This window comes from Austrofundulus limnaeus, unplaced genomic scaffold (genome assembly GCF_001266775.1).
Source record: "Austrofundulus limnaeus strain Quisiro unplaced genomic scaffold, Austrofundulus_limnaeus-1.0 Scaffold2, whole genome shotgun sequence".
Lineage (NCBI taxonomy): Eukaryota > Metazoa > Chordata > Actinopteri > Cyprinodontiformes > Rivulidae > Austrofundulus > Austrofundulus limnaeus.
In genome coordinates, this window is record NW_013952404.1 from 3,237,254 (window position 1) to 3,261,950 (window position 24,697).

General features: G+C 39.3%; 4 protein-coding genes across 6 annotated transcripts in view; 3 read left to right on the plus strand and 1 right to left on the minus strand.

Annotated features, from left to right (window-relative positions):
• Positions 1–2,713: 2,713 nt before the first annotated feature.
• Positions 2,714–7,878, plus strand: gale (UDP-galactose-4-epimerase). 3 transcript variants are annotated; one of them, XM_014010904.1, is made up of 11 exons: positions 2,714–2,857; positions 3,207–3,340; positions 3,420–3,535; positions 5,839–5,952; positions 6,287–6,463; positions 6,541–6,654; positions 6,745–6,811; positions 6,899–6,984; positions 7,089–7,166; positions 7,360–7,474; positions 7,574–7,878. In XM_014010904.1, the coding sequence occupies exons 2-11, from the start codon at positions 3,220–3,222 to the stop codon at positions 7,636–7,638; spliced, it is 1,053 nt and encodes a 350-aa protein (XP_013866358.1). In that variant the 5' UTR covers positions 2,714–2,857; positions 3,207–3,219; the 3' UTR covers positions 7,639–7,878. The 3 variants fall into 3 exon arrangements, with proteins under 3 accessions (XP_013866358.1, XP_013866350.1, XP_013866366.1); XM_014010896.1 differs by having other exon boundaries at positions 3,211–3,340; XM_014010912.1 differs by lacking the exon at positions 2,714–2,857 and having other exon boundaries at positions 3,197–3,340.
• Positions 7,879–8,982: 1,104 nt separating this feature from the next.
• Positions 8,983–14,051, plus strand: zbtb8a (zinc finger and BTB domain containing 8A). The gene is made up of 4 exons (XM_014010923.1): positions 8,983–9,091; positions 11,991–12,868; positions 12,961–13,130; positions 13,208–14,051. The coding sequence occupies exons 1-4, from the start codon at positions 9,021–9,023 to the stop codon at positions 13,523–13,525; spliced, it is 1,437 nt and encodes a 478-aa protein (XP_013866377.1). The 5' UTR covers positions 8,983–9,020; the 3' UTR covers positions 13,526–14,051.
• Positions 14,052–15,952: 1,901 nt separating this feature from the next.
• hmgcl (3-hydroxy-3-methylglutaryl-CoA lyase) lies at positions 15,953–19,716 on the plus strand. The gene is made up of 9 exons (XM_014010937.1): positions 15,953–16,060; positions 16,248–16,331; positions 17,022–17,129; positions 17,269–17,364; positions 17,458–17,606; positions 17,702–17,765; positions 17,871–18,059; positions 18,172–18,297; positions 19,117–19,716. The coding sequence occupies exons 1-9, from the start codon at positions 15,962–15,964 to the stop codon at positions 19,216–19,218; spliced, it is 1,017 nt and encodes a 338-aa protein (XP_013866391.1). The 5' UTR covers positions 15,953–15,961; the 3' UTR covers positions 19,219–19,716.
• Positions 19,717–22,147: 2,431 nt separating this feature from the next.
• gjb3 (gap junction protein beta 3) overlaps positions 22,148–24,697 on the minus strand; it is a 3,750-nt gene continuing 1,200 nt past the window's right edge. The window contains exon 2 of the mRNA XM_014010950.1: positions 22,148–24,053. Coding sequence (XP_013866404.1) covers positions 23,127–23,993 — 867 coding nt within the window. The 5' untranslated portion in view covers positions 23,994–24,053 and the 3' untranslated portion in view covers positions 22,148–23,126. The remainder of the gene's footprint in view (positions 24,054–24,697) is intronic.

Sequence of the window (24,697 nt, forward strand, 5' to 3'; positions counted from 1 at the left end):
ACATCTGGTGAAAATTTCATGTCATTAGCACCTCTAGTAATATATTTACTGAGAAAAATGGTGACGTGTTCAATACTTATTTTACCCGCTGTATGTAAATAAACAGCAAAGGATATCACTCAGCATAGCACAACAATAGGTTATTTATTTATGCACTGATAATTTGTGAAGGCAGCTACTGACAACATGAAGTCAAAAGTAAATGTCTCCGAGGCAACTTTTTTAGCTGTTAAATACATTTTGTTGTGTGCTTGGAGTTTCTAGGAGGCAGAAAAGTTTAATTGAGTCTCTCCCGGTGCTGCTTAGATACCTTCATATTCTGTTTGGGTCATAGTTTTTTTGTTGACATCCTTTAATTAATTTGTAAATAAACTGTTTCGGCATCATAAAACCCTCTACCAAAACACCCGCTTTGGATGTTATCATCCATGAAATGATGTTCTGGAAACTGAGGAGAGAGGGGAGTGCCTTGTTTGGATTTAAAGAGACAGCCTCAAAATGAGTTGACCTGAGCCACGCCTCAGAAAAAGTGCTGAAAGAGGGGCTTGTGGAGTTACAATAAGGAGGAATTCAGACCAAAGCAATGCAGTTCTACTTTATATAGACCCCAACTGAACTATTTAAATGGGAGAAAGAAAGATTTAAAAGCACAGTATGTCCCCTTTAATAGACTGGGGATGGACAACTTACTGGAAGAGGCCACAACATGACACCAGAGGGCCACATTGTGCTACATACCTTCACAAATGTTATAAAACAGCCACTTAAAAATATTTGTTTCTATGTTTGCTTAATCAAAATACAGCAACATAAAATATTTCATGCTCAAATGCATAACAGTTTTATCCTTCTGTAAATGTGAATACAAAATGTTTGAAGCAAACAAAATATAAACAGTTAGAAGCTGAAGTGCAACAGCATCACAGAGAAAGTTGTTGTCGTTTATGTACATACAACTTCAGTAAACGTCTCATATTTAGCTTTGTGCAACGTATTGCAGCGGCGACTTCTATTAAAATATTTCATGACAGACACGGTCTCTAAGAAGCCTAAACACTTAAGTTTACCTTGATAGGACTCAAAACGGGTCGAAGAGCTCTTCTTTTTGGCGGTGGGGCTCATTGGCAGGCCGGATGTGGCCTGCACGCTGCCAGTTGCCCATCCCATGATGTATGTAATTGTAAATATCATAAGCATGGTGTGAAATCTTAAAGTGTTTACTTACTTAGCTGTTTTTGTGAAGTAGGCCTGCTTTTTGTTTCACCGATAAAAACTTGATTGAAGATATATAAAAGCAGCAAAACTTATCTTTTCACCTCACAATCTATTTATAAACCCAAAGTCACGACCTGACTCCTTACAATGAATTTGTGTCTGCAGACATAGGCAAAAAACATTATTATGCATATGCTTTTGGCAGCAGGCAATAAAATGTACCAATAATAAACCAGGTTGCATGTTTTCCTCTATAGATCAAGATTTGTCACTGTGTTCTGACAGATTTTTGTAAATGTTCCCTATTTTTTTCCATCCTGTTTTTTGGGCAGCAGTTGGAGAAGGTGCATATTTACTTTAAAACACTTACCTCAACGTTGGAAAGAAATTCGAAAGCCGCAAAAGCAGCAGAGTTTGCAAAAAGAAATTACCTTCATTTGAAAGATCACTGTGGTTTCGGTCCACTTTGTTATTTCTCAACCGAGTTTCAAATTCTTCCTTATGTGCCGTTTGGTCTGTCTTCTTCTGAGTGCTTCGATTGGTTTCTCTGCGTATTACTCCATACCCCTGCTGAATCATATTGCCAAGCTGTTTACCCTCTTCAGAATTCTTCATCTGATCCAAATTCCTCACCAACAAAGAAAGAGCATTTTGCAGAGAAGGATGGAGGCAAACTTCATCTCTCAGGCATCTGTTTCCTTTCATGTTCCTTTGCTCACATTCCTGCTGGCTTTCTTCAAGCGCCCGGGCCGGTCTGTCACACAGGCTTCAGAAATGACACAGGACTGGAAAAAATTCTGCACGGTTCATGTGACTAAAACATTTAATATTTGCGTACGCATTTAAACATCAGGTGTGGGAAAACTATTAAACAGCCTTTCAAAGATTGGTAATAGTGGTGTGTTTGTTTAAATCAGCAATGTAAATATGTTATCTCATTTAAAATGTGCTGGAAAGTGTAAAAAAACACTTCTTCTGGAAAATCTCTTTGGAACAGGAAAGGTACATTTACTACTAAAAATTAGTCTAACTCCTCATCACTCTCTGTTYAGCCTGCTTTTTAGAAACGTGGCACTTTTTCTTTTGCCATCTAAGGTGTGACAGGAGTGGATGCTCAGAACAAACACTTCCCTGTGTCTGAGCAGGGGCGTGGTTTTATTGTACTACTCTTTGACGTCAAAGTACGTGAGAAACGCACGAACCACTCACGATAAAGTCTCTTATTAACGTATGACTAGAATCTGTGAAGTGCTTCAAAATAAAACACACACGAACAATTATATCAAAAATAAAGCGTGTTTAACTAATTGTTTGATAAAATACATAACCTCCTATTTTAAATGATAGTTTTCTTCAAACTAAAATTAACTTAATATCTTGAATTTTTTTCATTTTGATAGCTTAGACTTTTATTTTGAAGGTAGACATACAGGAAGTTGCGCATTAATCGCTTACTTAACGCTCCTCCACGTTTACCAGGAAGTAGCGACATTTCTTAAAGAAGAGAAGTCTTTTTCTGAATGAAGAGACAGACAAACTCTTTTTAGTTTGACTCTACGTTCACTCGTGTTGTCTTTTTTGAGATTTTCCTCGAAACTCCGCCGGAAGTGACTACTTAGCATATTATTTACACGACTATTTGGTGAGTATTTTACACACACAGAGCTTGGTTTATTATGTTACTGTTTGTCAAAAAAAAATAGATTTTTTTTTATTTGCTGACACGCGTAATTAAGAAAGTTAAAAGAAATGTGAACATGTAGCAGGCTTAATGTATCCGCATATAAAAAATACAACATATTGTTTCATGTTAGACAAGTTATGAGTTTAACTAGTTAACATGCTACACAGGTGAGTCACATACCTGTCAAATGGACTTAATGGGTGTGTTCAGGGGATCAGGCAGAGATGGATCCACTAATATCACTGCAGGAAAATGAAATGGCTGCTGATTTTTGAATATGTGGTGTGTGTGTGTGTGTGTGTGTGAGACAGACCCTGAAGATGGCAGAGAAGGTGCTGGTCACAGGTGGAGCTGGATACATTGGGAGTCACTGTGTGGTGGAGCTCATTGAAGCAGGTTACCAGCCGGTGGTGGTGGATAACTTTAGTAATGCTGTGAAAGGTAAGAACAATCACCAAATTATTATTTCAGGTGCTGATTTACACCGATACTAATATCTGCTATCTCTAAATGTGAGCAGGAAAGGGGGATGTGCCTGAGAGCATACGAAGAATAGAAAAAATTCTGAACACCACCATTGAATTTCATGATCTTGACCTCCTGGACCGACCTGGCTTGGAAAAACTCTTTGAAAAGGTCAGAATGCTAATAAAACCGAGCTTGTTAATGAACCGTTTAACTCAGGGGTGTCAAACTCATTTTCACCGAGGGCCATATGGTGGCCCTCAAAGGGCCAATTGTAGTTTTGACGTTTCATGTTTAACTTTGACTAAACCGTGTTTTAACATGTCCTCTTTTAAACACTGATGAGAACTAAGTGTACGACTGACTAAATCTGAAATAAATTACACAGAAATGTGCTATCCAACTAAATTGCTCAGTTACAGCTCAGGGGCAGGACAATTATATTCTTTCAACTTTTTTTACATTTATTTTGTTGCATTTAATCATAAATTTAAAGTTTACCATTGATATATGAAGCAATTTTCATATTGAGAATTTTATTTTATTTATTTATAACTGAAAGACAGGTTCTCTGCTGTAAATTTTTGATGAGCGTCGTTTGGGTATTTTTTCTTGTCAATATAATGTAAAGAAGGCAAACATGATTGTTATATAACTAATTGCTTCATTACGTCAAGAAATTTTTGTGTTATCATTTACAGCGGGTAAAATAAGTATTGAACACTCTTACTGAAATTTATCTAATACTTTGTACAAAAGCCTTTGTTGTCAATGACAGCTTCAAGACGCCTCCTGTATGGAGAAACTAGTGGCATGCATTGCTCAGGTGTGATTTTGGCCCATTCTTCCACACAAACAGTCTTCAAATCTTGAAGGTTTCGTGGACCTCTTCTATGAACTCTGATCTTTAGTTCTTTCCATAGATTTTCTGTTGGATTCAGGTCAGGTGATTGGCTGGGCCATTCCAGCAGCTTTAGTTTCTTTCTCTGAAACCAACTGAGAGTTTCCTTGACTTTGTGTTTGGGCTCATTGTCTTGCTGAAATGTCCAGCCACGTTTCATCTTCATCATCCTGGTAGATGGAAGCAGATTTTTATCAAGAATGTCTCTGTACATTTTTCCATTCTTCCTTCCTTCAATTATTTGAAGTTTGCCAGTACCATATGCTGAAAAACAGCCCCACACCATGATGTTCCCACCTCCAAACTTCACTGTTGGTATGGTGGTTTTGGGCTGATGTGCAGTGCCATTTGACCTCCAAACATGATGTGTATTCTGGCATCCAAACAGTTCAATGTTGGTCTCATCTGACCAGACTATATTCTCCCAGTATTACACAAGCTTGTCTAAATGTTGTGCAGCAAACTTTAAAGGAGCTTCAACATGCTGTTTCTTCAGCAGTGGAGTCTTGCATGGTGAGCGTGCATACAGGCCATGGTGGTTCAGTGCATTACTTATTGTTTTCTTTGAAACAATCGTACCTGCTAATTCCAGGTCTTTCTGAAGCTCTCCACAAGTGGTCCTTGGCTCTTGGACAACTCTTCTGATAATTCTTTTCACTCCTCTGTCAGAAATCTTGTGAGGAGCACCTGGTTGTGGTCGGTTTATGGTGAAATAATGTTCTTTCCACTTCTGAATTATGGCCCCAACAGTGCTCACTGGAACCTTCAGAAGTTTAGACATTCTTCTGTAACCGATGCCATCATTATGCTTTGCAACAATAAGGTTGTGAAGGTCTTGAGAGAGCTCTTTACTTTTACCCATCATCAGATGGTTCTTGTGTGATACCTGGCCATCATTTGGGACTGAACCAGCTGATATTAACTTGCACTGACAAGGGGCAGGCTTGCTTTCTAATTACTGAGAGAGTTCAGCTGGTGTCTTCTCTTCCCATGCCTTTTTTACACCTCCCTTTCTTCGTGTTCAATACTTTTTCCCTGTGCCATTCCACATTATTACAAATAACTTCATTTCTGGACATTTATGGTTTGATTTCTTTGTATGTATGGATCACTTACCAACATCTGGTGAAAATTTCATGTCATTAGCACCTCTAGTAATATATTTACTGAGAAAAATGGTGACGTGTTCAATACTTATTTTACCCACTGTATATTCTTTGATAAATGGCCCCCAAAACATCATAAATTCTGGCAGGGTAATGTAAGCYTTTGAGCACATCTGTATTAGTGTGCATTTTAAAATWAAAATARAATCAGTRTTTGCGCTAGATTTCAAGGTGTACAGTGTAAGAAATACTGGAGGTTTTTTTTTTTTTTTAAACAGATTCGGGTTGATTTATCCATTCAAAAATACTTTATTGATCCCAGAGGGGAATTAGGTAAAATTTAAACTTAATTTATTTGAAATAATCAAGTTTATTGGAAGCTAAATAAAATCCTGCTGACAACAATGAATGAAAATAGTATTGTAATGTAAAACATGCATTTACTAACCTGTAAATCTGTGATAAAGCATTCTTTCAGTGCTGTGATGCACTTTGCTGGATTGAAGGCTGTCGGGGAGTCTGTGGAGCAGCCGCTGCGTTACTACAGAGTCAACCTCACTGCTTCCATGAATTTACTTGAGGTCAGTTTCATTTTGCACTTTTCTGGTCTGATTTGACACAATATCCACTTAGTGTTTTGCATGTTTCACCCCCCTTCTTTTTTCTAGAACTGAACAGCAAATATTCTAATCCTCACCCCCTTTTTTTGCTGAATGCACTGTTTATTGGAAAGTGAGTTGGCGAAGTCTAACAGCATAACTTGCGTGTTTTTGTTTGTTTGTTTGTTTTTAATGTTCGGAGCTCACCCCGTCTGCTAAAATCAGCCTGTTTGTTTCCTGTAAGCGTGTGCGCCGTCTCGCTGGCCTGCTGACTGTACGCCTGTGCCGTGTTTATTTGCATCTGCATGTGTCTCAGGTGATGCAGGCTCACAAGGTCCACAATCTGGTATTCAGCAGCTCGGCCACAGTGTACGGAGACCCCCAGCACCTTCCCATAGACGAGCAGCACCCGGTGGGATCCTGCACCAACCCCTACGGCAAGACCAAGTACTTCATCGAGGAGATGATCAAGGACCATTGTAAAGCAGAAAAGGTGCTCGTCAGAATGTCGACGAACCCTCAGAGCAGATTTGCTCTGTGCAGGCAGTTTTATTCCCTTTGTGTTTGCAGGACTGGAACGCGGTGCTGCTTCGTTATTTCAACCCTATCGGAGCTCATAACTCTGGTATGATCGGGGAGGATCCTCAGGGTATCCCAAACAACCTGCTGCCGTACGTYGCTCAGGTTCGTGAAAAATCGCCTCAAATTACAGACTTTATGTATATATATTTTTGACCGTCGTGTCATTAAAACCCCAGTTTTTGATGCTCATAGGTTGCAGTTGGAAGGAGAGAGTATCTCAGTGTGTTTGGAAATGACTACAACACTATTGATGGCACAGGTAATGTTACGCTTGAACTTAATTGTTCTTAAATAAAACAAACTAATAAAAATCATGTTGACCTTTTTTTTTTTTTTCCTTTCTTAGGTGTGAGAGATTATATCCATGTTGTAGATCTGGCAAAGGGACACATCGCAGCTTTAAAAAAGCTGAAGGACAGCTGTGGATGCAAGGTATATTTAGGAGTAAACAAATCATATAAATTTATTTATTTGTGCAAACTAGATGCGTTTCCATTTGCTCTGGCATTTGGGTATTTTTTTTTCCCTGCACACAGGTTTACAACCTTGGAACAGGAAACGGTTACTCTGTGCTCCAGATGGTGAAAGCGATGGAGAAGGCATCAGGAAGGGAGGTGAGTCACTCAAGAGCCCTTCTGCTCCTCCACTTAAATCCAGATTTTTTTTTGTGTTGTCGTTTTGTGTCCTTTTGTGAAGGATTGTTATCCAGTGGGTGTAAGATGATGATGGCGACTATGTAAATGTCAATTCATGGCATTAAAATAGTTTGGTTTTAATGTAATGGACGTTTATTTCTTTTAAATRTAGATTTCATACAAGATTGCTCCTCGTAGAGGAGGAGATGTAGCCTCGTGTTACGCTGACCCTCAACTGGCTGAGAAGGAGCTGGGCTGGAAGGCTCAGTTCGACTTGGACAGAATGTGTAAGCACAGCCACACTGATAAACCACTCCTGCAGAGTAATGAAAGTTTCCTCATGAATTTTCTAATCTGTCATTTTTTTATTTTTTTTGCAATTCTAGGTGAGGATCTCTGGCGCTGGCAGTCCAAGAATCCCACAGGATTTACCAACGGCCCTGCGCCTTGATGCACCTGCTTGTTACTGATCTTCCAAACAACAATCTGTTATCTGTTATTTCTGTATCATGTTAAAGATTATAGTTGCAAACTGAAATCAAACATGGAAAAAGCTTGTTCTGATCAAATGATGCAGTAATTTTCCAAATATACTGATGTACTTTGCTGAAATGTGGGTCCACACTAAATGTAAACAAAGCACTTTTTTCTGCACACTTAGCATATCCATGGGTGTATTTTTTTTTGGGGGGGGGGGCTGTATGACCTGATGATAATTTGATCCAGTCAATAGTTACCCCCCCACCCCCGAAAAAAATAAAATAAATTGTATCATTTGCACTTATACAATAGAAACTAGCTCTGTCTTCTTTTGTCACTGTTTGGCTGTATTTGTTGCACCAGGTAAATACATACTGGACAACTGAGAAATTTAGGGATGTCTTATAACACATCCTGAAAATGTAAAAAAAAAAAAAAAAGTTACTATTGGAAGAAATTGGAGAAAAAGGTAAACCTTTTATTTGAACTGATGTGTAACAGAAAAGGCACAAAGTAAATACAAAGAAGACAGAAAAGTTAAAGCATATTACAATGTATTTTACTCCCAAAATATCYTGAATTGTTTTACAAAAGCAAACAATTCAGCAAGTAAATTGGCAGAGACCATRACCCCCCCAATGGTAGACCTAAAGTTACACCCTTGAGCTTCAAATTTATCAAACGTCTCACTACTTTGAATCCCTTCAGCTCATTCCATACGATGTCAACTGTTTACATAAAACATCTGTATAAGGAGGGTATTGTATTATTTTTATATACATGACTGGTTTTCATGACGTTGCAATGAGTAACTTTAACACATCCTCAGGCCTCAAGTAAATTAAATATTTGAATGTTTGTTTTTTGTTGTTTTTGCTCAGTGATTAGTTTATTTCAGTCAATTATAAGCAATGAAACATGCTTAAATGTCTTTGTCAGGTAATTTAAGGTTCAATGAGGGATTTCTATAAATGTCTTCCATGGCAATGAAAAAAAAATCTTTTTTATTTTTTAAATAAAGATTTCATTTGCACCATGTTGGGATCTRCTTGAGTGGTTTATGCTCGGTTTTTGTCAAAATTTTTGTTTGTGTAAATTTGAAATTATGGGTGTTCAGTTTTATTTTTTTTAAAGGGACACTGGGGCTTTAAATGGCTCCTTGAACCTTCGGGGCACCCTGTTAATAAACACCCACGTCAGCACGGAGCTCCAGTCGCTCTGACCGGGTTTCGGTCTTTAGGGCTGAGCAGGAAGTGCCTGACTGTGGACCCTGGACCGGGGGGTGGGACGGGAGGGGAGGAAAAAGAGGAGCTGGGGAGGGTGAAACGTTAAAAATAATAATAATAATAATAAATGAAAATGGATATGGTGGCAGAGTTGGGGGCGAGTAGACACTATCGGGCGCCGGGTGAACCGAGCCACCAGTGAGTATCGAACGCTTTTTGTCTGGGCTTCCAGGGCGTTAAGCGGGTCTCGCCGACACCTCTCGCCTGAGAAGGAGCTTTTCGGTGTGGGCAGCAGGCAAATCCTCCTCGCTGCTGCGCTCCGGACCTCCGGCGTGAAGTGAGAGGAGTGGGTGTGTGTGTGGCGGGGTGATATGAGGATAAAACCGGGCGTTTTAGCGCGCTCTGGCTTTAGGTGTTGATGTGTTTATTTCCCTGTTCGCAGCGTGCACAGAAGCCGGAGGGTTCGTCTGTTTTTCCCCCCCATTGTGTGCCGCGGCTGAAGCCTGAAGTGGGCGTCGCTCCAGGACAGGCTGGGCTGCTCCGGTGCGGCGCTGCCCGCTTTTTCTCTCGCAGGACTGCAGCACCGTCGTGTCGTGTTTGTAGGTCAAACGATGCCGGGGTTTCGTGGAGGAAAGCTCTGTTGGGATGTGGTTTGGTTTTAGTGCTGCGGGCGGGCGTTTCATCGAGGGTTATCGGGCGCTGCGGAGCCTCCTCAATAAAGGCTGCGGCGCAAATTAAAAAAAAAGAACGCGTTTGTGCGGAAATTTCATAAAGATGAAGATTTCTTATATATAAATATTTAATTATGAAGATGGACACATATATAATAAATGTATAATATGGCCTATATAACATATTTATATAAATATAAATTTGCACTGCATGTCCAGCTGCACTATGTTTGTCTCAATTAATCTGATGTGTTGGATTCATCACTGATTTTTTTTGCCTTCCTTGAACTCATCACAGAAATGATTAAAGGGTTTTGTCACCCGATGCTCTCTGTCTGAAGTCGGGCGTAACATATTTAAAAAAAAAAGACTCTTTTGACTGACAGATTGCCCAGCAAATCACAACCCAGAATGAAGTCAGGTGGGCGGGGTTTCTTATTTATTATGACAAAGATGCAATAAATAACAGATTTACATATATTTGAAATGCGACCAAGCAGCTAAAATTGATGATCTGGAGAATAATATGTTGCAGTGTGGATGTGAAGTATTTGGGTCAGCCCTGGCAGTTTTGTAGATGTGTTTTTGAGCTGGTATGGACCAGTTTTGTCTTTTGTTTTGGGGAAACTGTGATTCTTGGCAGGACTTGTGTCAGGCCTGAGGTGTCGTTTATGCAAAATGTGGCACAAATGTGTCATGGAAGTTTCAGCTGGGTTACTTTATTCAACCTGCAGAAAGAATATGGACACAAGTACAAAATTAAAAAAATATGTGAAGACATTTTGAAGAGTCGATGCAGCTATTATATGCTTTATCACAATTCGGTCTATGTTGTGTGATGAGGTGTCAAGCATATTCACATTCTTTACATAAGTAGAAATATAATTACTAGAGTTTTTAAATACCTTTTTAGAAGTAGAAGTATCAACTTAAGCTTTTTAATCAAGTAAAGGTGCATGGTTTTAAAGTTACTTACTGTAAGGGGAAAATGCTATTAAGGATAAAAGCTTAGACCCTGCCACATGTAGCGCAAAAGCCCACCTCCACGCCAAAAAACCATCTGAAATAGAAATTAAATACTTTTACATTTTAAAATGTACGCAGTCGAAAGTAGAGATAATTTCATGAAAATGTAGGTGTAGAAGTAAATGGCTGAAAATAAATACTCCAATAAAGTGCAAATGATCAAAATTCCTATTAGGGTAAAGTAACAAAGTATTTGTACTTGTTTACTTGACACCTCTGCCTGTGATGGGGCCACTACCAAAAGTCATATAAAACTTTTAATCAAATCAACCATATTTTGGGTGTAAAATATCTATCTTCATGCCATTATACTCTCAACCATGTCGTACTGTTTACCTGTTTGGTCTCTTACAACAAATGAGATCTTAGAACCCATAGTTAGGCTCTACAACAGGGCCTACAAAATTCATAAAAAACTTCCTGGTTGGACTCATCACTGTACAGTTCTTTCATTGTCTGATGCCTTGACTTTTCAGAATTATCTTCCAAGGTGCCAATTAGGAACTCTCTTTGCATTGTTGCCCAAATCAAATTCTGGAATTGGTCATTCAACTAGATCTGGACAACTGATATTACCAACTTTTAAAAACTGTTACGGCCAGAGGTCTTTCTTCTATGTTTATACTAAAGCATGGAATGACATTCCTCAAAACATAAAGTCCATTTCAAAACTACAGCCCTTTAAGAAGAATCTTGTCTGCCATCTGCTGGACACTTTTTGTTGCGCTCATATTTAGACATCCTATTTTGCAAATGCTGCCTTCCTGAAATTTGGTATGCTTGTTTGTCTTTGTGTCTATGGTGTATAATGATGAGATTGTGATGCTGTAATTCTAAGTGTTTTATGTGCTGCAGAACAGGAATCTGCTGTAAAACAGCAATTATGCTGAGTCAGGCTTGATTTTTAGTAATCTTTTCCTGTTAAATCAATAAATCAAATCAAATTAAAATCTACGTTTTATTACAAAGCTGTGAACATTTTGAATAAAGTAGTAATAAAGGTGCTTCAACAATGTTTCAGGGGAGGGGTGCTCTGTGGGGCAGGAGCTCGGCTGCAGACTGAGCTCCAGGGAGGAGCTTTGTGTAAAAAGGCGGTGCTTTGTATGAGCAAGGCAGCTCCCCATGGCTACCACAGGAGATTCAAGGATTTTTCTAACATCCACAAAAGAGTCAAAGCAACACTCTGGTTGTGTTTTTCGTGAGGGAATGACATGATAACATGATATAAAGCTCAGAAGTCAATTTTGCATAATACCACCCCTTTAAAATGTGAGATTAAAATGAAAACAACCTCCCACTATCTTTAATMATTTCTGTGTGCTGAGTGAGTTTTTTCTTCCATTTTAAGGCCGTGTGTGGTGCATTCACAGGCAGTAAGAATGTCATGTTGTCTCCTGCAGGCAGCCTCAAAGGTGGTTCAATACGGCTGACATCACAGCGTCTCACCAAAGCAGCCTGCTGAAGCAGCTCAACCAGCAGCGCCACCAGGAGCTCTTCTGTGACTGCAGTGTTCTGGTGGAAGGTCAGCTCTTCAGGGCCCACCGGAACGTCTTGTTCGCCAGCAGCGGGTACTTCCGCATGTTGCTGACCCAGGGGCCCGACGGGCTGCCCGACACCGTCAACGCCACCTTTGACGTCTTCAGCCCAGAGACATTTACTGTCATCCTGGACTTTATCTACTCCGGCCAGCTGGACCTCTCCAGCCACAATGTGATTGAAATCATGTCTGCAGCCAGCTACCTGCAGATGAACAGTGTCATCAACTACTGTAAGAACTTCATCAAGTCCTCCTTGGACATCAGCGTGAAAGACGAGGACAGCGACCGCTGCCTCAGCTTGTCGGAGACGTGCTCGTTCACCAGTGGAGCAGGGGACGAGTCCACAGAGCACCAGCAGCAAGGCCCCCGCTCTGTGAGCCCGCCACCAGCCCTCTGGACCCGCGACAACTCCAGATCCCAGTCTGGGTTTATGGGGAAAGACGGGGAACAGGAAGCGTCTGCCGCTGCCATTAAGACCAATCCAAGCAGCCCAGTCAATGAYTTTAATGCAGAGGTAGATGACCTGCAGGACCCTCAGGACCCTCTGTACACATTGCCTGGATCAGAGCGCCGGCGTGCACGAGCGGGGGCCAACAAGAGGAGGGCGTCCGTCAGCACTCGCTCCAGCCAGCACGAGGACCTGGACATCCAGGAGGCGAGAACTCAAAAGGCCGAAAAGGCAGAGGAGCTTTATGCCACACTACCACCGATYGTTGGCGTCATTAGCCACTTTAATAAAGGTGGGTTGGGCCTTTTAAAAATGCCAAAAAATAAATATCAGGATAAACAGACTGAGACAAAATGTCACAGCAATTTTTCTTCCTCGTTGCAGATTCCAACCCAATTATGCGTTTCAAATGCCCCTTTTGCACACACACGGTGAAGAGGAAGGCTGACCTGAAGCGTCACCTGCGCTGTCACACGGGGGAGAGGCCGTATCCGTGTCAGGCCTGCAACAAGCGCTTTACCCGCCTGGAGCATCTCCGCAGCCACTTTGAGACGGTAGATCTTTACACATTTGCGTTGAGATACATTTCAATAAACGGATTTGCATTCTCACTTTGTTTACGCTTCAACAGATCCATCAAGCCAGGAAGCTGGTGTGCAGGAAGTGCAAATGTCAGGTGACAGAAGAGACTGGCCATGTGGTTTGTGAGGGCACGCGCCGCTACCGCATGTGCACCACCTGCATCCAGGAAGTAGGCTGTGACGACGTCCCCATGGACGGTCTGCAGGCGTCCAGCGAGGAGCCAGCTCTGCTACTGGGCGTGGACGGTGAGGAGGAGGGGGACACCAAGAGGAACTGGATGGTGAACGATGACGATGACCTGGCTGAGGACTCGGGGGCGGACCTCATCATCCAGCAGGTGGATGACAGCGATGAGGAGCTGCCGTGAAACAGGACCAAAGTGTGTGCAGACAAAAAAGCCACGCGAGAGAATTTAGAACTTGTGCATAAACTTTGTGGTCCAGTGGTGTAAATACACACGTCTGTGTTGTATTAGGAGTCAGTTAGTTAAACACGACTATTATTTCATTTCAGTAAGACGGTGGTGAGGATGAAAGCTTTTTGAACGTCTTGCTGAATATATGCAGTATTCAAAGCATGCATAATATGTGTTTATTTTGGTTCTGTGGGAGTTGAATTATAATCTTTTCAGTAAGTATTTATATGCATGAAAAGCAAAACATATCTGCAGCGTTTTTTGGACTTTTTCTAGTAATTTAAGACACATAGCATCTCAGACTGAATTATGGCTCAGTAATTCATTTAAAATGAGAAAATCTCCCAAGACACATATGTAATTTTTATATTATTATTATTTTGCTTTTAAGTTGTTGCTTGACCCTTATATGCACCATGACACAAATTATTATTTATTCGTCTTTAATTTTGTCATATTAAAGATATTTTTGTATTTGTACAGTTGTTTATGAGTCATCATTTTGAGCTAAAACTAAAATTAGACTTGAGATGTTTTTCTCACTTGCTTATTCTCTTTCTTTAGTATTACAGTGGGCAGTAATTTACTTCAAACATACCTGATAAATAATGTGCTCTAGTGTAGGTCTTTTTCTTTTAGCCTTTTTAAGTTTGTTTTTTAAGAAACAGTCTCTTAAAACTAAAGTATTTTGAACTTGTTTTTCTTGGGTTAGTGGGAAAAACTTAAAGGTCAATAACAATCAGTCAAATTTCCAAACAAATTATTAAGACTGTTATAAGCTCATTTCGTTGTTGTTTCACTTTATTCATTTCATTTGTAACACAAATTAACAAAGTACAAAAAAACATGCAATCAAAATAAAATCAAATAAAATGAAAGGCAGCAGAAGAAGAATAAATCTTATAATATCTGCCCCTTTTTTATACCCAAAATATGTTCAAAAGAAAAGTAAATTACAACAAAATCAAAACAACTGAAAACACTCAAAAAAACAAAAAATTTAAAACACCAACTTAAACAACAATTTGCAGGAATTCATTTATACTTCTCCATATTTCTTCAGAATACCAGTTTTTATCATTCTCTTCAATATATACAAGGATCTGGCACTTTAAATCTCATCTTCCATGCTGTTCCACAATCTTATTCCCTGGATTAAAGTGGATCGCTCCTTCAGTCTCGTACGAAACCAGGGTTTCACAAACATTTAGATTCCCTTAAGATAATAACAGCACTCTCTTTTAACAAAATTTACTTGAATGTTGGAAGAGAACACACCTTTATGAGCTCTGTACATTAACAGCAAAATATTATAATCGACCAAATCATAGAATTTTAATAATTTCAATTCATGAAACAATATATTCGATGGATGGCTATCAATTTTTCTAGTAATAATTCTTAGTGCTCTTTTCTGTAAAATTAAAAATAGGATTTGTGATAGTTTTACAAGCTTTACCTCATACTTCAATACAGTAAATTAAATGTGGAACAATTATAGCATTATGTATCATAAATGGTGCTTTATCATTGAACAGTTCTCTTACTTTGTACAGGACTCCAATAGATTTGGCTATTTTTGTTCCATTTACATGATTTTTCCATGTCAGTTTTTCATCAATAATGACACCTAGAAACTTCACTTCACTGACTCTACAGATCTCWACATCATCAATTTTAAATGAAACATCTATAGTTCTCTTATTGTTACAGGAAATCACATAATTTGTCTTGTCCAAGTTTAATGATAATTTATTTAGTTGAAACCAACTTTGTATTTTCACAAATTCTGTCTGTACCATCTCCAGCATTTGTTTTATATCTTTACTGGAACAAAAGAATGTTGTATCATCAGCAAATAGAACACACCCAAATATCCCGACACATTGACCAAATCGTTCACATACAAAATAAATAACTTAGGTCCGAGAACGGGACCCTGCGGCACTCCACGAGATGTTACAAAACTCAGATCTTACATTATTTATTTGTACAAATTGTTTTCTATCTTCCAAACAACAAGATACCCACCGTAATGCAGGTCCTCTAATACCATATTTATTTAGCTTTTCAAAAAGAATACTGTGGTTAATTGTATCAAACACTTTTTTCAAATCAACAAATATACTAACACAGTTCATAGTTAAGTTGTCTTATTTTTATAACAAACTTAAAAACAAAAATTAGCAAATCAGCAATAAATATGAGCTTCAATAAAGCAGAACAATATGATAAAATAATGTAAAAAAATAAAGCTATGTAGAGAAAGAATCAAATTTCAAATGATCATCAGTTCCAGTTTTCTACCGGTAGATGGCGTGCGTTTCTTACCAGTTATCTCTGCTACAAGCTTTGCTTTGAGAACAGGAAGTGACGTCAAGTCAGGCAATGATGGCGAGCGCTATCAGGCTAATCAACAGAAACATTTTAAGACCAAGAACTGGACAGCAGTACCTGGCGTTCAGTTCTGTAATCCATGTCAAAACGGTGAGTTATTTTATTTGATTTCCCCGGCAGGTTGAAGTGGAAATATTTATTTGAAACACGAAGAACAGCAGCGGTTAGATGTAGATGTCTGTGTCTACAGGAAGCTAGTTCACTGACCGAGGGGGTAATAATTTTTTTAGCATWCGATGTTGGACAACTTATAAAAGCTGTTCGTTTCCCCCCTCAGGCTGGTTTAAGAGCAGGGATTGCTCTTCCTGAAAAAGTGAAAATAGTGGAAGTGGGACCCCGAGATGGTCTTCAGAATGAAAAGGTAGGACATGTGTTTTGTTTACTTGTTTAATTTGTTTAAATCGGTTTCTAACTAACCAGGTAATGCATTAGTTAGTTGGTAGTTACAATACATAGTTTCCCATCAGTGTTCGGGCGGAGCAGGTGCATTTCGGGCCGTGTACAAAACATATAATCACAACATAATATAATCAGGTCTTTGCAGTTTGATATTTTGACTATATATATAAAAAAAACGAGTTGCACGAGTAAAAGCATGAAAGTTCTCACTGAATAGAGCACAAGATATACAAATCATTGGCACATTATTGTTTAGTTTTATTAGATTCAGCAAAACAGAGCTGCTTTTTATTACTCATGGCAACTGTTAAATATAAACAGGAAATGCACTTTTTTTCTTGTGGATATCCTCTTTTAGGCGTCATTTTCCAGTTATAACAACCAGACTCAACAACTTTAAACATATTCATTTTTTTCTTACCTATTTTTTGTTTGTTTTGTTTTGTTTTGTTTATCTGAAAAAAGTAAAATCAGTCAATCTAACTCAAATGTATACAATTTTAGAACCAAAATTCAGACAAATGGTTATTTAAAAATGTGTATAAGTTAAATGGGTCATAGTTCGTAAGTGATGCAATCCAGAGACATAATGTGAGTCATGCATAGTCATCATTGTTTATCGCGTCTTTTTAATGTTTTTGTTTCTTCTCAGACTGTTGTTCCAACTGAAACAAAAATTAATTTGATCAACATGTTGTCAGAGTCAGGACTGCCAGCCATTGAGGCCACCAGCTTTGTGTCTCCTAAATGGGTTCCACAGGTGAGTATATTCCTCRTAAAAAGCTATTTTCAAAGAAACTGACACACCCCACTGAATACACAAAATTCCATGTGCTGGAATGAATGAGATGTGTGTGTTTTTTTAAGTTGCTAACATGTTTTTGTCATCCAAATGTCAGATGGCCGACCAGGTGGAAGTGATGCAAGGTATTAGTAAGAAACCAGGAGTGTCCTATCCGGTCCTCACCCCTAATCTCAAGGGTTTCCAGGCTGCTGTGAGTGTCAAACACGACAACGTATTTTACGTCGACTCCTATATGCACCATGTGTATAAACCGTACTGTGTCTCATTTCATCTTATACTCTAGGTAAAGGCAGGAGCCTCAGAGGTGGCCATATTTGGTGCTGCGTCGGAGCTGTTCAGTAAGAAGAACATTAACTGCTCCGTGGAGGAGAGTTTACAGCGCTTTGACGACGTTATGAGGGCAGCTAAGGAGGCGGCTGTGCCAGTAAGAGGGTATGATTGCTGGCCTACTTTTGGCTGTCAGTAAACCAGTAAATCATTGTGACTTGTCCTTTAAATTCTCACATTAGTGTTTCTCCTCACCGCAGTTATGTCTCGTGTGTCGTTGGATGTCCTTATGAAGGCAAGGTGGCACCTGAAAAAGTCGCATATGTGAGTTCAGACTTGATATACGCTGCGTTAGGTCAGAGAGTTCAAAGCCATCTGTCACTGTTTGACAGTATTAAATAACAAAAGCTTTTCTTTTTTGTCTTGCAGGTAGCTAAGCGTTTGTACTCAATGGGCTGCTATGAGATCTCTTTGGGTGACACCATTGGAGTGGGGACTCCTGGTAGTATGACTGAAATGTTAGAAGCTGTGAGCAAAGAGGTACCAGTCAGTGCCTTGGCTGTGCACTGTCACGACACTTATGGCCAGGCTCTGGCTAATATCCTCGTAGCCTTACAGGTCAGCATGAGTTTATGTTGTTGTACTCTGAAAGTGACATTAATGTGCTCAAATGTCTGCAGTGTTATTGCAATTATGCCATCATGGTTAAGATTTAGTTTGTGTCTTTCAGATGGGAATCAGTGTTGTAGACTCGTCAGTAGCTGGACTGGGTGGCTGTCCGTACGCCCAGGGGGCTTCTGGGAATGTTGCAACTGAAGATGTTGTTTATATGCTGCATGGACTTGGGATTCAAACAGTAAGATTTAAAAAATACATATATATATATATATATATATATATATATATATATATATATTTTTTTTTTTTTTTCAGTTTGTTTAAGGTTCAATAAAATGAATGAATAAATCGTTCTTTTGAAAAAATAAAATATGCATCTGTCATAATACAAAAATTAGGGATGTCCGATAATATAGGCCTACAGATATTATCGGTCCGATGTTAGCATAAAAATGTAAAATCTCTACACATCGATATCGTTTTTTATTCTGATAACAAAAGCCCGATAAACTAAAGCCTGGGTTTGACCAAAATGTGTTAATAAATGCTTGTGGTCCAGAGACGTTCACCGGTGCGCAATTGATGACATCATCAAACTGGATTATCTCATGGAGAGGACTATTGTTTGAGACAAAATGGCAGTTTTTTCTCTAACTTCAGTTAAATGGTTTTTATTTTTGTACAGACAATGTTTACCTGTGGAATGCATCCAGTGGGGTATCAAAAAGCAGGCATAATGTCCCTGACAGGAGATATGTGATGTCACTTTAATATCGGTTTGTAATATCCGTTGATATTGAAATTGGAAATTAAGTGTTGAACAATATCGGCAAAAAGTCAATATCGAGCATCTCTAACAAAAATATACAAAATGGTTTAACCATAAACCCTTCAGTTCTAGATCTACCTTGATGTCCCTTCCCAGTGGGATAAACCTGGRGAGCTTCCAGAGGGAGGCGCTGAGGAGACATCTTTATCTGATGCTCTAATCCTTAAAAAAAAGCACTTAAAGAAAATGTGTGTTATTTCCTGAATTTGTTTATTTTGCTCTTTTTAGGGAGTGGATCTCCAGAAGCTGATGGATGCTGGAGCTTTCATCTGTCGAACCCTCAACAGAAAGACCAGCTCCAAAGTGGCACAGGCTACCTGCAAACTGTAGAGAAAAAAATAGTTATTTCATACTTTTATATAATACTTCATTGTTATTTTACTGATTTATCTTCTTACAGGTTGTGATTACTTTAATCACTATGTGATATCAGTGCTGGAGTTATGCCTTTTGTAAAGTCGGGCAAATTCTTAGGATTTCATCTGTCAAAGGCTCTGTTGATAAGTGTTGTAAAGGTTACGTTCTTGTCGGTGGAAAATAACAGGTTTTGTTCAGATTCATCTTTAAAAATGTTTTATTGATAAAGTAGTTAATTTTGGACAAGACAAAAGTGTTCTTTTATTTAATTTTATTTCTTTCTTTTCCTATATTAATCTGTGAAAACCATTGGTCTTTATAAATGTTGGCGTTGATGGCATTATGTAAAAAGTTTTGTATTTTTGTGTCCTAATATGCACTTTGATAGATTATTTATTTTTAAATGCATTATAAAATCTACCAAATCTAAAACTTTGAAGTTTTAAAAGTAAAAACAATTCCACATAAAAATGTGTTTCTGAGCCTAGTTTTTTAACCCTGTAATTACTCAAGCCTGTGACGAGGTGTTTTTGCCTGAAGGTAAATTAGATATTTTAACTGTCGTTGACCATATAAGGTTCAGTAAATGTTGAGATTTGTGGGGATTTTTCACTTTGCAGAAACAATTGGGGACAAACGGTAACATTTCTGTCGTAAGTTTTTAAAACCTGCATGACGAGTCCAGCTGGCAGACTGACCTTACTCAGGTGCTTGCAGCATCTTGACACACCCTTCACATGTAATGGAAAATATTAACCATCACATCTTGACGATTCAGGTCCAATTAAAATAGAACATGATATTTATTAGAACGTCATAATGTGTGAGCAACAATAAAAAACACTTCCAATAGGAATCAAACTATAAAAAACTAGAAACTAATTTGTTTTTAATGCTTTCAGACAAACTAAATTAGTTATGTTCAAACATAATTTGGTTTATAAAGCATCACTTCACAACTAAAATCGTCTCTGGGCTGCTGTGCAAAAACGTTCATATGAAATGACAAGCCTGTGATAAAAAGGTTGCTGGTTCGAATCTCGACTGGTACATCAAAAAAAAGATTTCTATCTAAGAAAGACAGCAGAATGTGATGAATCACTTTTTTTTGCAATCTCATCCTGAGTAGCAGTGGAAAGAAAAAAAACTCAATTTTCACAGGAAGTAACTGCCTCAACCAGCTGAGGTTGGAGAGGGCAGTAAAAAGACATAAACAAAACATGACCATCCAGGTGTAGTTTCTTGTTGGGAGGAAGAAAGAAAGAAAAACACATGTTGATAGAAATAATTTATTACACATGAACATGAACAGTAGAGTGATTAAAGATAGCAGCAGAGCAGTCTAATGGCAGCAGAACTAAGAGATGACTCAGGAAACCAACACTAACTAACTTGATCTTAAAAGTAGAATGTCGGCCTCATGGTTCCACAAGAGAGGAGCCTGATGAATAAAAGCTCTGCCTCCCATTCTACTTTTAGAAACTCTAGGAACCACAAGTAAACCTGCAGTCTGAGAGCSAAGTGCTCTGTTAGGAAAATATGGAATGAGATTTTTAATTTAACCTCTTGAGCCCCATGCAAAACAGCATTTCCTGTTTTCTATTTCTTTTAAATTCTATTAACTTAAGATCTGTAGGTTGAACCTTGACATGTTTGGTATCAATAAAAAGCTAAGAATCTTGACTAAAAGTTCATGGAAACTATATTTACATTCACCAAACAGTTCTGACGACAGGCAGTTGAATCAGAAAGTAAACAAACTACAAAGTGGGATTGYTGCAAATCTGTAAATACATTACAACAAATCTGTAAAGGAAAACATTTTGTCATTTGTTTTTAAAGCAAGTCAAAGACACCATTTCGCCAAAAGTCTTTGCCCTGCACAGAGTCCTGACCTCAACCCAATAGAACACCTTTGGGATGGAGTGGAGACTGAGAGCCAGGCCTTCTGTCCAACATCAGTATGTGACCTCACAAATGTGCTTCTGGAAGAATGGTCAAAAATCCCCATAAACACTCCTAAACCTTGTGGACAGGCTTCCCAGAAGAGTTGAAGCTGTTCTAGCTGCAGAGGGTGGACCCAACCTCATATTGAACCCTATGGATTGGGAATGGGATGTCACTTAAGCTCATTTATGAGTCAAGGCAGATGAGCGAATACTTTTGGCAATATAGTGTTGTAATAAAGTGTGTTGAAAGGTTTTTTTTACTTGATTTTGAGTGAATGTGGTCCAACTGAAGTAAAATCTAATTTCTCTGGTGACAAATAAATGTTTGGATAATTAAGATCAAACATTCAATAACAAGTATTCAGGCAGGTAAGAAAAAATAAATAACTTTTGCAATTAAAAACTTAAGATTTCTCAACATTTATTAATGGTACCAWCATGGTCTCTCCTGTGCAGAATGACAAAATGCAAAATTATTTCTTTACTAAAACCTCTGTAACTTTACTCCATTTTAGCGGCACAGATATTTGCACAGGTAATGTCCACAAGTGGATTTATGGTTCTCAAGAGTTTTTAGCCTGATTCATTATGGTTTGAAATGGGTTATATACTGTCTAATGCAAAATTTATCCAGGTGAGTGAGAAAAAAGTTCCATCCTCAAGATCTCTAAAACAGCAGCAGCTGCTTTAATACTTACATTTCTGATGAAATCTCCCAAGTGTTAGCTTTATTTTGATACCAAGATTAAGTAGAGTTTGTAAATGCTGAGATAGACTAAATTACATTTCAGCATGGTATTTCAAGCAAAAACCTGAAGAAAACCCTTTGGGGCTTAAAGAGGATAAGACGGAGCTTAAAATGTTAGAATATTTAAAGTGTTCTGATTTGACAGGGAGACAATAAAGAGAAGCTAAAACTGGAGTAAGTTGATTTCTCATCAGATTTTAAAGAGTTTTTTTAAACAACAAAGACAAATTTTATTTTCATACATATTTATGTGTAAAAAAGTACAAATATTAACACCAACTGCATATAATACATTTCCACCTGGCGTCCACGGTGGATGTCCAGTGACTGAACTTCTCATGTCCATCCAGCTGTCCTCCCCTTCAGCTCCATCAGAAATAAACAGCAACGTTCCTTTTACCGTGTCGGACTCAGCGGTGGTCTTGGATCAGGCGATGTTTACAAACACGTCGAAACACAAGAAATGAATGTACACCGTGTGGCCGTGCGGCAATAAATCAGAGGCAGAGCAACGAGTTTAACAACAACAAATAAAATGCATTTCAGTCTTATCTGTGAGAAAAAAATGCAACGAAATAGTCYGTTTGGGCCAAAGTCGACACCAAGTGTCGTAGCATTTACACACCTTTAAAGACTTTCTCTTTTCTATCTTGAATTCAACGGAACATCAAACTGTGAGGACAAAGGCACGGTATGAAAATAAATAAAACAGATCCTTTTAAAGGGTTTGGCAAACTCTCAGGAACAAAAGCGTGCTCTGACGCACCGCAGCAGACAACTGGTAGAGAGGTTGAAATACCTCTGCCAGGTGTGTCTCGACTTGTGTGACCGTCTCAATTCCCTCCTGACCCGAAGTCAGAGCTCCAGCTTGTACACGAATGTTTTAATACACAGGGCAAAAAAAAGCACGTAGACATTTACGGCATTTAAAAACCACACACATCACTAGCAAACAAATCAATCTGACGTTAATAGATGACTTGTAAATATTGTTCGCGTAGACCTGGAAACCACAGTTCAATGTGATTTTTTGTAAAAGTCTTTGACACAAATGTCCACAGGAGGAATCCAGCAGTGATGACTGAATGTCCAGGCTCTGATGCACTCCGCAGCTTGGCTCGCAGTTCTGAGTTTTCAGGTTTTGGGACGCAGCCAATGCTCCGAGCTCTTGATTTCAGTGGCAATCATGAAGTGGAGGACAGGTTTGGAGCAGAGGCCCGTATCTTTTTATCAATACTGAGCGTGGGCAGCTGCAGGAACGCGTGGTTTTCTATGTCCTTAAAGGATGGTGGATTGTCCAAATTACGTCTCGCCATGTTCAGGTTGTAGTTGTTGTAGGAGTTTTCGTTCCTGTATTCTTGCTGGTGGTTGTTCATGTGGCGAGAGCGCGTTTTGATCTTGTTCGCACATCTGGCGATGCGCTTGGACAGGAGATAAATGATCTCGCAGATATTCAGGACGATGCAGAGGGCCGAGGCGCCAACCATGAAGTAGGTGAAGACCTTCTTTTCTGTGGGGTGACCGATGTAGCAGTCCACCGTGTTGGGGCAGGGCGACACCTGGCACTTGACCACACGGGGCAGGTCGAAGCTGTCGTAGATCCGGTGGAGGATGTAGAGGAAGGAGATCTCGATGCCCGTCTTGACGAAAAGGCTGATCATGTAGGTCCACCACAGGCCGCCGTGCTTCTTGCCCGTGTTGTTGTACAGCTTGCTGTCCTCGCCGTGCTTGGCCCTGTGCTTGCGCTCGCGGTCGTCCCGGTACGCCACGTGCATGACCACCATGAACGACGGGCACGTGACGAAGATGAGCTGCAGGGCCCACAGGCGGATGTGGGAGATGGGGAAGAAGTGGTCGTAGCAGACGTTGGCGCAGCCGGGCTGCTTGGTGTTGCAGTCGAAGTCCTTCTGCTCGTCGCCCCAAACCCGCTCCGCCGCCACCACGTACACCAGCACCCTGAACACGAACACCACCGACAGCCACACTCGTCCGAACGCAGTGGAGTACTTGTTCACCCCACTGAGGAGGGCTTGGAAGGTCTTCCAGTCCATGGTTTCACCTGGCAGTCAAATATCTCCTTTGTTCTTGCTGGTTTGAATTGGTCTTCAGGCCTAAAAGATACAAAGCAGCCATGTATAAAACTGAAAGTGGATAAAATCAGTGGTGGAGAAAGTACTYAAACATTGTGATTAAGTAAAAGTACAGMTAAACAGACAAGAATTTACTCTAGTAAAAGTAAAAGTACCACATTAACATTTTACTTGAGTAAAAGTAAGTACTTGCTTTTAAAAATACTTGCTTAATGTATTCCCTAATGGTCTACAATATCATGAAGTGTGCCTACTGTATGTATATTTTAAAACATYAATGGTGCCATTTTAGAGAACAATGCTGCAGATAATGCATAGTTTTGTGTTTACACTCTGTGACACTGTTCACACTTGGACTTGTGATTCTGTGCATCATCATGGATTGTGCTACAGAAGCTGTAAATTCACCAACAACCTCCTCTGTCAAATCTCAACACGTCCTTTTTTTGAACCGGTTAAATAAGGCCATGAATGGCGCATTTCCTCCATGGTGGAAACCATTGTGGGCATGCTGATGCTCTGTTTTTTTATGAAGGAGGGTGTAATGGTACTTTCCTGCTTTGTTCAATGGACCAATTACAGCGATCCCCCTTCTCGCCACTGATTACTTTCATATTAAAAAAGCAAATAAACCACACACACACACACACACACACACACACACA

Bases quoted from the DNA above. Each gene is read 5' to 3' on its own strand.
- hmgcl (XM_014010937.1), top strand. From the start codon at position 15,962: ATGATGGCGAGCGCTATCAGGCTAATCAACAGAAACATTTTAAGACCA. The intron at 17,130-17,268 runs GTGAGTATATTC...TCCAAATGTCAG, and splicing joins CTCCTAAATGGGTTCCACAG to ATGGCCGACCAGGTGGAAGT. The intron at 17,766-17,870 runs GTGAGTTCAGAC...TTTGTCTTGCAG, and splicing joins CACCTGAAAAAGTCGCATAT to GTAGCTAAGCGTTTGTACTC.